At 37.5% G+C, this 16,191-nt stretch overlaps 1 protein-coding gene across 3 annotated transcripts; it reads right to left on the bottom strand.

The window, feature by feature from the left end:
• Positions 1 to 8,872: 8,872 nt before the first annotated feature.
• On the bottom strand, positions 8,873 to 16,112 carry LOC122327135 (cytokine receptor common subunit beta-like). Of its 3 annotated transcripts, XM_043222321.1 has the most exons (13): positions 15,685 to 16,112; positions 15,492 to 15,612; positions 14,333 to 14,502; positions 14,159 to 14,259; positions 12,742 to 12,874; positions 12,528 to 12,663; positions 12,302 to 12,453; positions 12,045 to 12,190; positions 11,359 to 11,548; positions 10,990 to 11,095; positions 10,406 to 10,472; positions 9,898 to 9,995; positions 8,873 to 9,761 (listed from the first exon to the last, which is right to left on the bottom strand). In XM_043222321.1, exons 1-13 carry the CDS (start codon positions 15,767 to 15,769, stop codon positions 9,422 to 9,424), a joined length of 1,845 nt encoding a protein of 614 aa, XP_043078256.1. In that variant the 5' UTR covers positions 15,770 to 16,112; the 3' UTR covers positions 8,873 to 9,421. The 3 variants fall into 3 exon arrangements, with proteins under 3 accessions (XP_043078256.1, XP_043078254.1, XP_043078255.1); XM_043222319.1 differs by having other exon boundaries at positions 15,492 to 16,112; XM_043222320.1 differs by having other exon boundaries at positions 12,060 to 12,190; positions 15,492 to 16,112.
• Positions 16,113 to 16,191: the final 79 nt, after the last annotated feature.

The raw sequence follows: 16,191 nt of genomic DNA, 5'->3' as shown, positions 1-16,191 counted from the left end.
GAAGAATTGGTTTAGGGTTTGTGTCCTCAACATGGCTATCATAACGTCGGGAGAGAGTGACAGCCTTGATATTCTTGCTTCCTGGTCGATTTATGACAGTGAACTGGAATCTTGTGACTAGAATAGTGACTAGCGAGCCTGGCAAGGGTTTAGATGCTTGGCACTCTTGATATACTTTAGGTTTTTATGGTCAGTGATCACTTGAAATGGATGGATGGCCCCCTCTAACCAGTGTCGCCACTCTTTGATAGCTGCTTTCACTGATAGGAGCTCCTTGTTACCGACATCATTGTTTTTCTCTGCAGAAGTGAGTTTGCGGAGAAAAAGGCACACGGAGTGGAGCTTGCCTGTCTGGGTTAATCTTTGCCAGTTCAGTCTGTAGTTCAGGTTTCAGACTTCAGAAAAAAACAGCTTTTAACACAACATCATTCCAACCACTTCCAACCACCGGCTAGCAGAATGCTTGGTAGGGCAGATGAACTGGCAATACTTTGTGAAGAGTCTATAGAGGGCTTCCGGTTATAAAGCCCTCTAACAGGAAATGAAGGGATAAGTAGCAGAACCTAGCTAGTATTCAGGTGAGGGCTCCCTCTACTGGCTAGATGTTACATGTATATTATTTGCTGTATATTGGGTCAAATTCATCATTGTCATTAGGATATGTTCCCAAAACCTTCAAACTGGCTGTAGTTAAGCCTCTTATTAAGAAACCACATCTTGATCCCAAAGACTTAGTAAATTACAGACCAATCTATAATCTCCCTTTTCTGTTAAAGATACTAGAAAAGGTAGTATCCTCGCAACTGTATTCCTTTTTAGAAAAAAATAGTGTCTGTGAGGATTTCCAATCAGGTGTTAGACCGTACCATAGTACTGAGACTGCTCTCATTAGAGTTACTAATGGCCTGGTTTTATCTCGTTATTAGTGCTATTAGATCTTAGCGCAGCATTCGATACTATCGATTACAACATTCTCTTGGATAGACTAGAAAACTATGTTGGCATCAAAGGAAGCGCCTTAGCATGGTTTAAATCATATCTATCTGACCGCTATCAGTTTGTAGCATTAAATGAGGAGGTATCATATCGCTCAAAAGTGAAATATGGAGTTCCTCAAGGCTCAGTGCTAGGACCGTTACTTTTCAACCTGTACATGTTACCTCTGGGAGATATTATCAGGAGTCATGGTGTGAGCTTTCACTGCTATGCTGATGATACTCAGCTCTATATTTCAGCGCAGCCTGATGATACACACTAAATTGAGAATCTAACAGAATGCATAGTCGATATAAAAAACTGGATGATGAGTAACTTCCTAATGCTAAATTCTGAAAAAACAGAGGTGCTAATAATTGGACCTAAAAACCCCACATATAATAATCTAGAACACAGTTTATCACTTGATGGCTGCTCTGTTAATTCTTCATCATCAGTTAGGAACCTAGGTGTGCTGTTTGACAGCAATCTTTCCTTCGAAAATCATGTTTCTAGGATCTGTAAAACTGTGTTTTTCCATCTTAAAAATATATCTAAATTACGACCTATGCTTTCAACCTCGAGGTTAGATTATTGTAATGCTTTATTGGGTGGTTGTTCTGCACGCTTCATAAACAAACTTCAGCTAGTCCAAAACGCAGCAGCCAGAGTCCTTACTAGAACTAGGAAGTATGATCATATTAGCCCAGTTCTGTCAACACTGCACTGGCTCCCTATCAAACATCGGATAGATTTTAAAATCTTATTAATTACCTATAAAGCCCTGAATGGTTTAGCTCCTCAATACTTGAGCGAGCTCTTATCACATTATAGTCCTGCACGTCCGCTGTGTTCTCAAAACTCTGTCCATTTGATAATACCTAGAATATCAAAATCAACTGCGGGCGGCAGATCCTTTTCCTATCTAGCACCTAAACTCTGGAACAATCTCCCTAACTCTGTTCGGGAAGCAGACACACTCTGCCAGTTTAAATCTAGATTAAAGACACATCTTTTTAACTTAGCCTACACATAACACACCAACACACTTTTTATTATTCAAATCCGTTAAAGGATTTTTAGGCTGCATTACTTAGATTTGCAGGAACCGGGAACACTACTCCTAAAATACGATGTACTTGTGACATCGTAAAAACAATGGCATCTACGCTAATATTAGTCCTGTCTCTTTCTCAATCTGTTTTTACAGTTTGTATCCAGACTAGATGGTGGATCAGCACACAGAGATTATGTTCATCAGAGACCAGAAAACCTAGATGCGCCCGTGGACAGATCACCAGATCCTGATGCACACACACACACACGCGCGCACACTAAGTCATTTACACTATCTGACACAGCTGTGTTTAAAATTGAACTGGAAGTTAAGTGCTGGGCGTCCGGTCAGAGGAGAACTGACCCCAACTGAGTCTGGTTTCTCCCAAGGTTTTTTTTCTCCATTCTGTATGCATGGGGTTTTGTTTCCTTGTCGCTGTCGCCTCTGGCTTGCTTGGTTGGGGACACTTAACTTCTAGTGATTTAACGTTGAATTGATTACAGAGACCGTCTCTGCATTTAATAAGAAATTGGTCACTCTCGTCATTATACATCCCTGTCATTGTACTCTTCTACATTATACTGTAGTGCTTTGATGCAACCTGTGTTGTTAAAGCGCTATATAAATAAAAATGATTGATTGATTGATTGATCAAATAAATGTAGACTTCTTGAGCAGACCTCTTTAAAAACATAAAAAAATCTTATAATTCTTATAATTTAATATTAGCTATGATCTGCCTTTATTATCTATAACAATATATTATGTAAATAATTTGATTTAGGTCCTCTACTTTAAAAATACTATATCAAATTATATGAACATTTTATAATATTTCATTTTATCAGTAATATAAAACACACAAATATTACCATCTCAAATGTGCTTATATTTAATTATTTTAACCAATAATATGTCAACCTAAGACTTTAATTTGCATATAATTAACATAGTATTAGCATACAATTCTTATTATAATAATCCCTCTCAAGGTCTCTCTGTTAATATGCTCAGTTCATCGGCATAATGAACGAATGATGTCACATTTAAATCTTTTTAATGATGTTGACCCGAGTCTGTCTTGCCACACAAACACACACGCACACACACACACACACACACACACACACACACACACTCATGCATGCATTTCTGCTCATTTTAATAGAGAGCAAATCTCTGTGGACTTGCATAAGCCTCTGATCTCTCTATCTCTGTCTCTCTCTTCTGAGTACTGTGAGTGATGTTATTTTCTTAGAAAGCCTCCAGTGAAGCATCTGTTCCCTCCTCATTAATTTCACCTTTTCTTTCTGTGACTTATAGTAATTTATCAGAAATATTGCAAAGGACACTCAAATCAGGACAACTTTGAATTCCTTATATGTTAATAACCATTTAAAAAACCTTTTTAGTGTACTGGATTGCATTATTTGCAATATGTAATAATATTGTTTCATATGTTGTGTTAGAGATTTGAACAAGCCCAGCTTATTAAACGTCAGTATAGCTTATTCTACATGATTTGGGCTAAAATCATAAATGCTACTTCAAATTGTGTGTCCAGAACACCCTAACAACTGTTTAGTACCACTCAAAACTTCTTAGCATAGCAATAGCTACAACCGCATAGTAATGTGCTACAAACACATACAATACCTTAGGAACCACCTAGAACACGCTATCAGCAGCACTGCAAAATGCTAAAAGAAAAAAAAAAAACACCAGAGAATGTAAAACAAACACATAACACCCTGACAACCATTAACAGCACTCTAACAACAACAACAGAGCAATATGCATAAAACCACTCAGTAGACCCTACTGCATAGCAAAATGCTAAAAACATTGACTGCATTACATCCTAAAAACACATTTAACACCACAGCAGCTGCATGACAATGTGCTACAAATACTTTAAATACCTTAGCAACCACATAACAACATCCTAGCAACCACCCAGACCACCCTAGCAACCACATAGCAACACCCAGGTAACCACTCAAAAACCCTACCACTGAAACCGCACATTTTTTGTATAGGCTTTTTGGACAGCACATAATGCCTTACATCAAGATAACACTAGTGAGAGGTATCATTAAGTCATTAGTCTCATGGCTAATTGTGTCTTTCTAAATGGACCCATTTACATGATGAATCACATGAACACACTCACAGTGAGGAGGTCTTGGAGCACCAGACAACCCTCATCAGTCGTTCTGCAGCTATATAAAGAGCTGTAGTCCATCACCATGATGGAAAACGAGCATTCATGAATACTGCATGCATACCCTAACTTTAGCACCGAGCACAGCTAGAGGCTACAAGGATAGTCCGACCTCAAATTTAGCTACAACCAGCACAACAACATCAAAGACAACAAAACCATTAACCAGAATAACAGAAAAAAACAACTGTTGCAGTTTCATAAATCCAGCCTTTCAGTTTAAAGGTCAATCCAGGAATGCTAACATGCTAATGCTTAGCAACTTTATAGTAGTGTATCTAAACAACCCAGAACACCTTAGCAACCACATAATGACACCCTCACAACCAAATACAATAATATCAACATATCAACTTGGCAATAATCCAGAACCCTCTTGTAACTGCCACATGCTATAACATCTAGAACAACATATAGCAATACCCTGCCAACTATCCAGAACAACCTAGCAACTGCATGATAACGTGCTAAAAATACATCAGAACATATTAGCTACCACATAATGAGAGTTTGGCAACGAACCATAATACCCTAGCAACCACAGAGCAGTGTGCAAAGGAACACTCAGAATGCTTTTCCAACTGTATTGTAACATTAAAAACACCTTAGTTATGCCAACACCTAGGCTACAACCATGCAACTAAATAGCAACATACTAAAAACCACCAACCACTCAACTTGACAAATGACAAATTATATCAAATTAGTAATACCCTGGCCACTAGGAAATGCAAAATGTTGTGCAAATAACAGACAAAACAACTCTGGTAACTAACTGGCAACTGTACAATCACTTGCATAGCAATAGGCAATTTAAATGTATTCATTCCATATAAACTACTTTCAATACCTAGTGACCAGAGAGCAATGTGTTAAAAGCACATTCAGAACACCTTTGTAACTGCATCTCAAAGTATTAAAAAAACTTAGGACATCTTAGCAACTGCATAACACCCTGGCAACCACCTAGGTGTTACAGTGCAAGTTGTTAAATTCCCACTCCAATGTCAACCAATCATCACTAAAACAAAAGCAGGCTTTCAGAAAACAGCGAGAGGAATGCAAAATGAGTTGAAGGGAGGCCCATCACGTACATCAGAAGATTATCTGACTGTCACTACATGCTTGCGTTTGGAAATCAGCCAAAATTCAGTTGCTTTCGAGGCCTATGACAGGTCTCAGCACAGTTCATGAAGGACCTCTCCTCCTACAAACAAATACGTTACAACAGAGAGTGAGAAGAAAGTGGCTCTATTCTCTTTAATCTTTCTTCGAAATGACTCTTGCACATCTTGCTTGTGAATAGGCAGTCCTGCAGAGAGAGAAAGAGTCACACATCAGAAAGATAGATCATTAAAGCGGATCCCATCTTTTATTCTTTCTTCTGATGGTCAGCTCAAGCCAAAAAGGAAGAAGGAGAAGAAGGGATGGAAGGTGAGAGTTGAGAAAAAATTATTTAGAAGAGTTTAAAAGGCCATGTGCTACACTTTTGTAACAATTTTCAAAATAAGGTTCATTTATAACTGCGTCCACGCCAACTTGTAATTACCGTAATACCAGTGACAACATATGACGATCTACTCGCGAGTTAATGTCTAAATAAATCTGGTATCAGTCAAGTGGTTCAGCGATCACATGGTCCAAGTCGTAGCTCTCAGAACATTCCAGCTTACAAATTGTAATTATTGAGTTCTCCAAGCATGTGAACACTTTGACATTGTTAGTGTTGCCATAGAAACAAATAATTCAGAGTCCAATGACTTGGAAGTGCTCTGAGAAGAACATCATGCTGTCATTCTGGAGTTTCAGAGGTAATTACGACATGGCTTAAAATACTTTCACAAGTTCATCTGGCCATCTAGTCCTTAATGGATAATGGTTAACAAATTTGGCTTGCTGTCCTCAATGGAGGTTGAACCCAAGGCTCAGCTTAGGCTCACAGTTCAACCACCCCTTTGTGATGCTACATAGTGAAGGAGATGGGGAAGTGGAGGAAGAATTTTCGTTGGGACGGTGCAATGAGTGCTGCTTGTGTAGACTCATAATGGTTATTGACAGGACATTGACTGAATGATTAGGCACTTCCCAAACGTACATTTAACTTTATATAATTCCATGTCCAAGGGCTTGGAACAGCTCCAAGTAGACCATCAAGACGTGGCTTACAATATGTCTTTTTCACCAGAAAGTCATAACTCAATTTTCATAACAAGTTCTAAAATATGCACTATACCTTTGAGACTTCGATAGGTGAAGGTGCTCTGAAACTGATTGGATGATGGTGGTAGTTGAGTTTAAGAGGCAGCTGTGATTAAGAACAGATTAAGAGAGGCGTAGAGGGTATCTTCAATGTTTACGTCATTTACAATCACACATTCATCAATTAGGAGAACTTTTCTGCTCCATATGGTGCTACATTATGCTAAAATCCAAAATTCAGTTATTTCAGTACTTGTGATATTTGATCATATATGATTTATGTTTTTGGAACAAGGAACAAAGTATGAAACAAGGAAGTCTGCGATTTAAAGATATCAAAATGCCTCTAATTCAAAAACCAAAGAAAGTTATTACCTAATAACCACATCAAGTTCTAAATGAGTGGTCTCCAAACTCTGTCCTGGAGGAGTAGTCTCCTGCAGAGTTTAATTCCAACTTGCCAACTTGGTGCAAGGTTTTCACAAAATCCAGTTTTTCCTGATATACTGTATCACTGTAGCAAGCTTTAAGGGGCAAAAAACTGAGAAATTGATGGTGGTTGATGAAAACGAGGTGAAAGGGGTAGGGTGTGAATGAAATGGGAAAAAAGGAAAGATGGGAGAGGGCAAAACAGATGGGATGATGGTGGCATTAGAGTTCAAGAAGCAGCTGTGAGTGTCAGATCTAAAACAGGTCATGAGAGGCATATAGGGGGACGGTGGGAATTAAAGGAAGGTGCGATGAGGGTCGAGACTTTGTGAGATTGAGAAACAAAGATTAAAGAAGAAGAATGGCATGAAAAGGTAAAAGTGTAACTGTAGGAAGTTGGTCGGGAAGAGAATGCACCTGATGGAGGAGAGGAACGAGGGATGGGTGAAGGTGTGGAGAGGTGGGCTATAAATCCTGAAGAGGCCGTGGCAAACACAGCTGTTTCAGAACAAGCCAGATGTGTAAGAGCAAGAAGGATTTGAACTTCAGCATGTAGTTATATATGAAGTTATAGTTTATAAACTTTTAAAATGGGAATTTTAGAGCAGCTTCTCATGAAAATGTGTATAAATAGTACACGAAATAAAAAAAATTGTGGTATTGCTACACAGAAATTGACTTTAACATGCATATGATAAACACAGTTTTCACATGCATATCATACTAAATTTGTTTGATGTGCATATGACAACCATAATCCTACCCATTGTGTAGAATATAGACACACTTTTTTACAAAACCGGGAAGCAATGGTCGGGTTTTTGTCTTTGCACTGTTTGCACTAGTTTGCACACTGGGTTTGCACTCTACTTCCCTGCTGTTTGCACTAGTCTGCGCACGTTGCACTTCATGTGGCTAAGACACAGTATGTCTTAGCTCAGTATGTGAGTTCTTTTGTATTGTGTATTATGTTGTAAGTGTGACCATGCAGCACCAGGTCCTGGAGAAACGTTGTCTCATTTCACTATGTACTGCATAGCTATATGTAGTTGAAATGACAATAAAAAGCCACTTGACTTGACTTGACTTTGAGAATTTGCATATAACTTCTGTTCTTTTGGAATAGAAGTGCCTATGTGTTTTTTGGCCTGCAGCCCACAGCCAGGTGTGGAAGATACAGGTGAGATATCCATCCATCAGATTAGAAGAAACACAAACATCACATTTAAAAGGTTATTTTGACTGAAATCAACCTAGTTTTGAAAGTGAATCTCTGTTCTGTTGGGATTTTTTACAGAGCGTGACAGAGTATATCTCCATACTGCCTTATCTCTACCTTTTTATTTTCATGCAGTTGCACCGTTGTTCAAATGACAGCTGTTTCCTTTGACAAGCAGACCTTCACTGCCTGAAGAAACACATGCGCATGCACAGAACGTCTCTAAATAAGAGAGTCAATGGTAATTACTCATTCTTAAGAGTCAAACAGCTGTTCACTGCACACGTCTACAGTCATTCAGAAAACACACAATGAAAGAACAGCCAAGGGGTCAGAACTTCAGAGAGGTAGAGTGAGATGTTTTGAAATCAAAGGAGCCAAGGTAACACAAACCCTAATGATTTGTATTTGAGAGACAGTTCTCTCCAAAGAATCTTAAAACAATATATCAGCGTGTCATCACCAAGAACCATACCAATGACCTTGGCATTGCTAGTGCAATACTAAATCAGATGAGCTAAAGTAAAAAAAAAAAAAACCAAGCACCGGGCTGAAGGCATCAACATTTTTTCTGAGAATTTTTAATAGCAAATCTGATGACAGTTTTGAGACATTTTAGATATCTCTTCTGAAATTCTAGAGCAGTGGTTCCTTAAACTTGTAGTCAAAAAAGCTTGAAAACCACTGCTCTAGTAAGATCACACCAGGTAGTTCGCTCAGAGGGAAAAAAATCTGAGAAACGGGAGACATTTTATGCTTTTCATTTAATATTGCTTTTTTATTTTGAAAATGAAATATTTAGTAGTTACACAAGACATGCTATCCAAAATGAAAGCAATATATTTGGCAGACAACTACATTTTATTGAGTTAAACAATAATATGCATGTACGCTTATAAAGCAACGGATTATTGAGTTTCCAATCCTGCTCCTTGAAAACCAATGATTTTAGCTCCAACGTGCCCCAACGCTCTTGCCTGGAGATTTCATGTTGTTCATGCTAATTTCATGATTTCATGTTGTTCATGTTTCATGTTTAACGGGGCTTAGAGCTGAACAAGAGATGCTGGATCTCCAGGAGCAGGCTTGCACAGCCCTGGCATTACCCAAAGTATCAAACTACAGTAAATTATGCAGTACCTTACTACACTCTGGTGGTCACTGTAGAAACAGCAGTCATGAGTTTCTGTGATTTTCTTTATTATTTGATACCTTTGTACATGTTTGTATTCTTTCTCATGGGTTATGTATATATATATACACACACATACATGCATACACCACTCGCAGTCTTCCTAACATCTGCATTTAGATCTTCTCAGTGGATTGAATGAGGATTTGTCCTTTGTTTAGGTGAGATCAAATCAGGCTTAGGGCAATTCATGTACCCATCACCTATTTCTACATTCAGACAACAAGCCTTTTGCAATGCATTCTGGGTAGTGGCGACAGGATTCTGCATGTATCCCTCTGAACATGGGAGAACTGGGTCATGGAAGTTGGTGGCACGAGGCTGAAATGGACCATTTCTTTCCATTGCATTCTCAGAGGAACACAAGGACACAAGGCATGGATCATCAACATGCAAAATCACTCGATTTCCCTCAGTTTCTCTGGGCTGGTTGTTGGCATCAGCGCTTATGTTACTTTTTGAATTGCTGTGTAGAAAAACAGATCACTGGCTATCACAGTTCTCTCCCAAACTTCTCTGTTTATCCCTTCATAAAGAATTTTATTACTTCCCATTCCAGAAATTCCAAAGCATTCCAGGAATAGAGTCTACAATTTACTTACAATGAGGACAGCTGCAGACGGACATCTACAATCTGAGCATTGCTGATATCAGGGTCCTTCAATTCGGTACAGCAGGGGAAGCGGTCCATCTGGGGATGCTATCGGTAAGCAGGATGTTCACACAGTCAGCTTATAATTGTGCACTAGGTTTAAAAGATTACAGGCCTCATTTATATCTAGACCTAATGATTGAAATTGATAAATACCAAAAAGTGTCCACCAAAAATATTGTCAGATCAATTAGACTGCATTCAGAGGTAGTCACTAAAATTAACCATAATGCATTTGCAGTTTAAATCTTAAGTCAAAGACCCTGTCAATCATGTTTTGGACAAAAAACAAGGGTTTAAAAATTGTTGGTGATGTTTGGCTTTAAAAAAAAGCAAGTAGTCATGAAATCGTTAATTTAATCGGCTTGTATGTTGCTATATCTAATTCATTATGCCAGACCTATAGGCCTATAAGGCCACAGTGAAGTGATGAGGTTCAAGTTGCCAGCTCAACCTACCTGTGACACCTCTGAAACTTTGCTGTGGACAGGAGAGGGAAGAGACATGTCCCATTCTCTCACTCTTCTAAAAAGAAAAAAAAACAAATGTATGTTTCCTGTAGTGTTGCATTTTGAATTCCCTTTTTATGGCATTGAAATTGACCCTTCGCTGGAAACTTGATTGACAGACATTTAAACCGAAACCATCGTTTTATACGACAAACAAACAAGACGAGAGAATACATTAACTTTGGTAGAGAAAAAATGGTGTATATTTAGGGTTAAAATAAGATACCTTCTGATGTTCGTTCATGTTTATTTTCTGCTATAAGTAGTAAACAAGAGATGGTCAATTTATGTCATTTGAAATGAGTCAACAATCTGTCAACACACATTGTTAATAGCCACAAAACTGTATTTATTGATTGAATTTCTTCAAAAAAACGCACAATTTGAACGCTGAGACTTGTGGGTTTTTTTACTGCGTGGGAACATGACGTGTGGCATGAGAGAGAATAGCTTGTTGGCCATAGCAACAGTAACTAAGGGACAGGTCTTAGCAAAGGGTCAATCGATTGTTCAAAGTAATCGTAAAACTTTACCGCTGAATGACAACCAGAATGATAAAAGCTATGATGGAGACAGCTGAGGCGAGAGTCGCAATAAGGAAGTACAGTAGAAATGTAACTAGATGTGGTGCAAGAGGCTCTGAAAGAAAAACAATACATTAATAAGGTTAAACAACGGGTGTCCAGCCCTGCTACAGGAAGGCCAACATCCTGGAAGTTTGTAGTGAAACTAAAGACCTTGATTAGCTGGTTGAGGTGTGTTAAATTAGGGTTGGAGCTCAACTCTGGGGGATAGTGGCCCTCCAGGAATAGGTTTGAACACCCCTGATTTATACAATGTATGATTTTTTTTGTATCGTACAATAAAGATATATAGCTATAGGGAGTGGAGTCGTCTCAGACCAGTTTGTGTAGTCCAGTAGATAGGGTCGCTCCAATCGGAGGGATATCCAGAGTAACGCCATCCTAAACGTCTGGTTGTACTCACATTACAGCGAACCTGAGCACGATACTCAGAGGATCCCTTGAGAGAACGCTCTGATATAGCAAACACCAGCTCTCCGTCAGAGAGAAAGACGCTCTTTACATCCTCCTACAGACAAAGATGAAGTTAACATACATGCGTGAGAGAGTGTGGGTGAGGGTGTTTGTACAGCTATGGCACTTTTGGCCTTGTGGACTTTTGGAAGATACAGTAAACTCTCCTAAAACACTTTTTGAGAAAACTGACAATGTACAAAAGTTGATATCCCAAAAAAAAAAAAAAGAGTGCTGTCAAACGTGATCAATCACATCCAAAATAAAAGGTTTTGTTAACATAACAAATATACACAATACAAACACTTTTTACATATTTTAAGAAAAATGTTACGTTCGTATATAAAATTAATTATATAAATTATGTTTTATATATATATATATATTAGGTAATGCATTCTGACTTCGTTTTTATTACTTTTAATTAGATTAAGTTTGTTTTAAATAAAAATATATATAAATGCATCATATTGATATAAAATATTAAAAGAAAGAAAACATCACATTTTTATATCAGCATTATAAAGTTTAAAAGATAAAAACTCCCTTACATATTTAATACTCACAGGAGTTAGTAGGCTCCAGTACTTGAGTTCAGTAGTGAGAGGTACAGTACGGTACTTTGTTAAAGTCCAGTTCAAAATCCAGTCTTCTCCTCTCAGTTCAACGCTCAGACTCGTGGGAGATGCGGGCTGGACTAGACCACAAAACCCCAGACACAGACCAGATCAAAAACACAGCTCTGAGAATCTGTAGAGGTTTTATTAAAACGCTTTCTGGAATACTTTTGATTAGAAGAGGTACAAACTGTGTTCATAACAGCGGACCACTTTGGTCACCGGCGTTGGAGTGAGCTGCACCTGCAGCTCTCCAGGCTCAAAGATACTGAAGACACCAATCATTCTCAACGAATCTCCTTTATTTGTGACCTCCACCTTCTCAACACAGCACCACTCGTTCCTGAAAGAGAAACATCACACCTGTCGGAGTTAAAGACGCTGTTCACACGATCTAACATGCTCTCAAACACTCACTGTGCAGTGGAGCATGTTCGGTAGGACAGTGTGTAGCTGATATACTGGGCCAGATCTGTTCTGAGATCCCAGATACAGCTCAAATTATTCCCATCGCTGAGCACACAGTTGAAGTTATATGGACCAGGAAGAGAATCTGAAACAAATAACGGTCAAAATTACTCCAGGACACCAGGGGGCTCCACTTGCCTAAATATAATAGACTTTTTCTTACGCTGAGATATCAGTTCTGGACCATTAGTAAACACCTCAGTTTTATTCTCGCCATCTTCCACATGTTTCTGCGTTGGTTTGGCGCGATTTTTCCCGCTTTTTTTGTCGTTGATTATTTCATGGTCAATTTCCGACTACAAAGATACAACATACAATTAGGTTTGACACTTAAAAACAACAAAATCTATTTATGTTATGTTTTAACCTTGAAAATGCATAAACAACTCTTGCAATATGTCGGTTCAAAAGTCTCAGATGCAACCAGATGCAAAGCGATAAGATTCCAGCTGAACTAGACAAAGCAATGTGACGTAACACAATCACTCAAATGTCACAACTATTCAGAAGCGCAGCTTTGAGGTTTTTGTAAGATCTGATTATACAATAACGTGAAGATAGGGGTGAACATTCATGTCATTTTTTTTCATTTTATAGAAAGTTAAAAACTCTTAAAAAACAAGTGTGGGAACAAAAATAGGGCTGGTGCAGCTGGTGTATCATATGAACAAATTACTAAAAAAGGTAGAACAAGTTTAAAATTTGAAATATTTAGGTACAAGCATTGATGACAAACTTTCATTCCAGGAAAATGTGGACCACATAGACAACAAAACAAGACATCGTTTAGGTCTATCAGGAAACAAATGTTAGCATCGATAGGAGGATTCTAACTATCGTTTATAGATCAATGATTGAAAGTATTTTAACGTATATTATGTTGTGGTTTGGCAATTTAACAATGAGACTGAAAAATATGAGTAATTAATGAAGCAAATGAGAGAATCTGAAACAAATAATGGTCGAAATTACTCCAGGACACCAGGGGGCTCCACTTGCCTAAATATAATAGACTTCTATATAAAAAGAATCTATATAAAAGATAATTTGTACCCTTGGCGATGGCTGTCTTAAATCAAAATTTTAATTGCGGTATTACCGTGAGATATGTTTTGTTAGGTGTGAGCATACCCATATCTTATTGTAAAAATGTTTTTTTTTTCTATGCCAGTGTCAAAGATGAATTTCTGTTTAAGACAATAAGTAAATAAACTATAAACTAAATCTAAACTGAACTAAAAAAAAATATCTATAAATGCGTTTTAAATCATTTTAGGTCATTTTATATCACACCGATGTAGGTTCAAGTGTTTGTTTTGCAAATAAAATTACGTTTAGTTCATGAAAAAATTGTTCAAAATTAATACAGCGCACATTATATCCAAGATGATAGAGTGGTCATACTGGGTTATGGATTCACTTTTCTGTAGTGGAAGCTATCCATGTTTTTTTAGTCTATACGTAAAACACGTTTTCTTGAAAGATCATGTTCGTCTTTTTGACCATGAGGAAGTCGAGGACATTCTTGTTGTCGGTTCAGCTTGACCTATGACTGAAAGTGTGCTGGTTTTGATACTTACTGAGCACTCTCGGTCATGCCGTCTGAAGGGGTGAGAGGTCACACGGGAGGGAGGCGGTATGTCGTCCAGCTGGTAGAAAGTCCAGTCTGGATCTGCATCTTCTACAGGGAAGTCGAGAGCAGACTTAGCATAAACTGCCAATGCTGTGGTATGAATCTATTGTGCAAATTGTACCAGGTTTTGTCAATCTGAAGGCTCTGGAAAGGCCAGAAGAGTGCGGCGTGCGGAAGAAGAACAAATCATCAAAGCCGATGGCAAATAGAGATGTGTTATACTGACAATAGGCTCTCTGCTTCCCAGTGGGATCCTGGGAAGGGTTAGGAGTCTGAACACAGGGCGATACTCTGAAATAAAGCAAGAAAATCACGTATCATGAATTGATCACGGATCAGCTTTAAGGTTGTGTCAGATCCAGAGTGATTTTCAAAGCATCTTTCTAAACTATTATTTTACTCTTTTATGAATCTAATTAAATTAACATAATAAACTATAAATTTGTAGTAATGGCATAAAATTTCTAGTATATTATACTGTACTCATTGATAAATGTTTTAAATATTAATCAGTATATGTAACATAATAAAATGTATATATTATATTATTTTAGTTACTCACTATTGAATTACTTCAGCAAGTCTTATTTTGCTAAATGTATAATAAAAATAGCTGTAAATGTATCAACTTTAATGTAAAACAAAAACGCAAGCATTGCATAATATATTATTATTATTGTAAAAATAGAGACAAAATTGACTTTTTATGTAAAACATTTCCTTCCCTAAATATTATAATGCAATTAATACATTTTTACTTAAAACTAATGCCATCAAATGATTAATTGTGATTAATTGCATCCAAAATAAAAGTTTTTATTTACATCTGAGTTTACCGTGTATATTTATTATGTATATATAAATACACCCCATGCATAGATATTTTATTAAAATGTTATTCTTTGTATTAACTACATGTAATAATAAATATATCAATATAAACATAGACATGCAAATACATGTACATATTTTCAAAATATAAACTCTGTGTGTGTGTGTTTATTTATACTTCATAAATTACAGTGTACAAAGTTAGGCAACTAAATATCAATATTTTATCTGACGTTGTTTAACAGATTATAGTATTACCTAATTATGATTTATATATTATGAATTATTTCACTCTTATACCATTGCTATACTCTACTACTATAGTACACCGTTATTGTCTTTCTCATAGGATACAATTATTGTTCTTCAATTGCCGCTCTAATATGCCTACATTATTATTATTATTATTGCTGTAATAACAGTGACGTGAATGAACACGCGTCTCTCACCGCTGGTCGTCTGGGTCCATGTGGAGCAGAGAGAGATGAAGACGGGGATGATCTCTCCAGCTGCAGCTGATACGAGAGCGGTAGTCATTACGACACTCCAAAGACTCCAGAGCAGAGGATTCTGGGAAGAGAAGACGAATAAAACACCCAACGATGCCGAAACACAAGCAGATCACAGTAAAACACCCCCGACCTGGAGCAAACGGGCCAAGCTGAGGACATCCCGAGACAACTGACGTCCACAAGAGAGCCAAGGAGAGAGAGACGTTCGGACTCATGGAGGAGACTAGTCAGAAACATGAGGGAGAGATGATCTTAGGGTCAAAGCGCTTGTTCTGTCTTGCTGTGATGAAGCCGGTCACGCTGACATCCTCAAGTGTTGTGAACTTGTGCCCGTGCCAGCCCGACCGCAAATTTGATTACTTTTTAAAAAGTTCAGAACTGCTTCGTTTGCAGATTTCAACGAGCCATATGACTCCTTCCCCTAAATTAGAACCTAAAACTGCATTTAAGATTTTATAAATCTCAATATGCCTGTCTAATAATCTATTATAACTAATATATTAACACCTAAATTATTATATTATTGCAAATCTAGTATATCATATTTCATTTTTTTTTTGTAACTACTTTTTTTAGACTAATATATGTAATTTATAACATTTTATAATTTGATTTCTTTTAAATGTCTTTTTTACCA

Source organism: Puntigrus tetrazona, chromosome 22 (genome assembly GCF_018831695.1).
Source record: "Puntigrus tetrazona isolate hp1 chromosome 22, ASM1883169v1, whole genome shotgun sequence".
In the NCBI taxonomy this organism is placed as follows: domain Eukaryota; kingdom Metazoa; phylum Chordata; class Actinopteri; order Cypriniformes; family Cyprinidae; genus Puntigrus; species Puntigrus tetrazona.
Note: the sequence above shows the minus strand (reverse complement) of the source record. Positions and strands in the feature narration are given on the sequence as shown.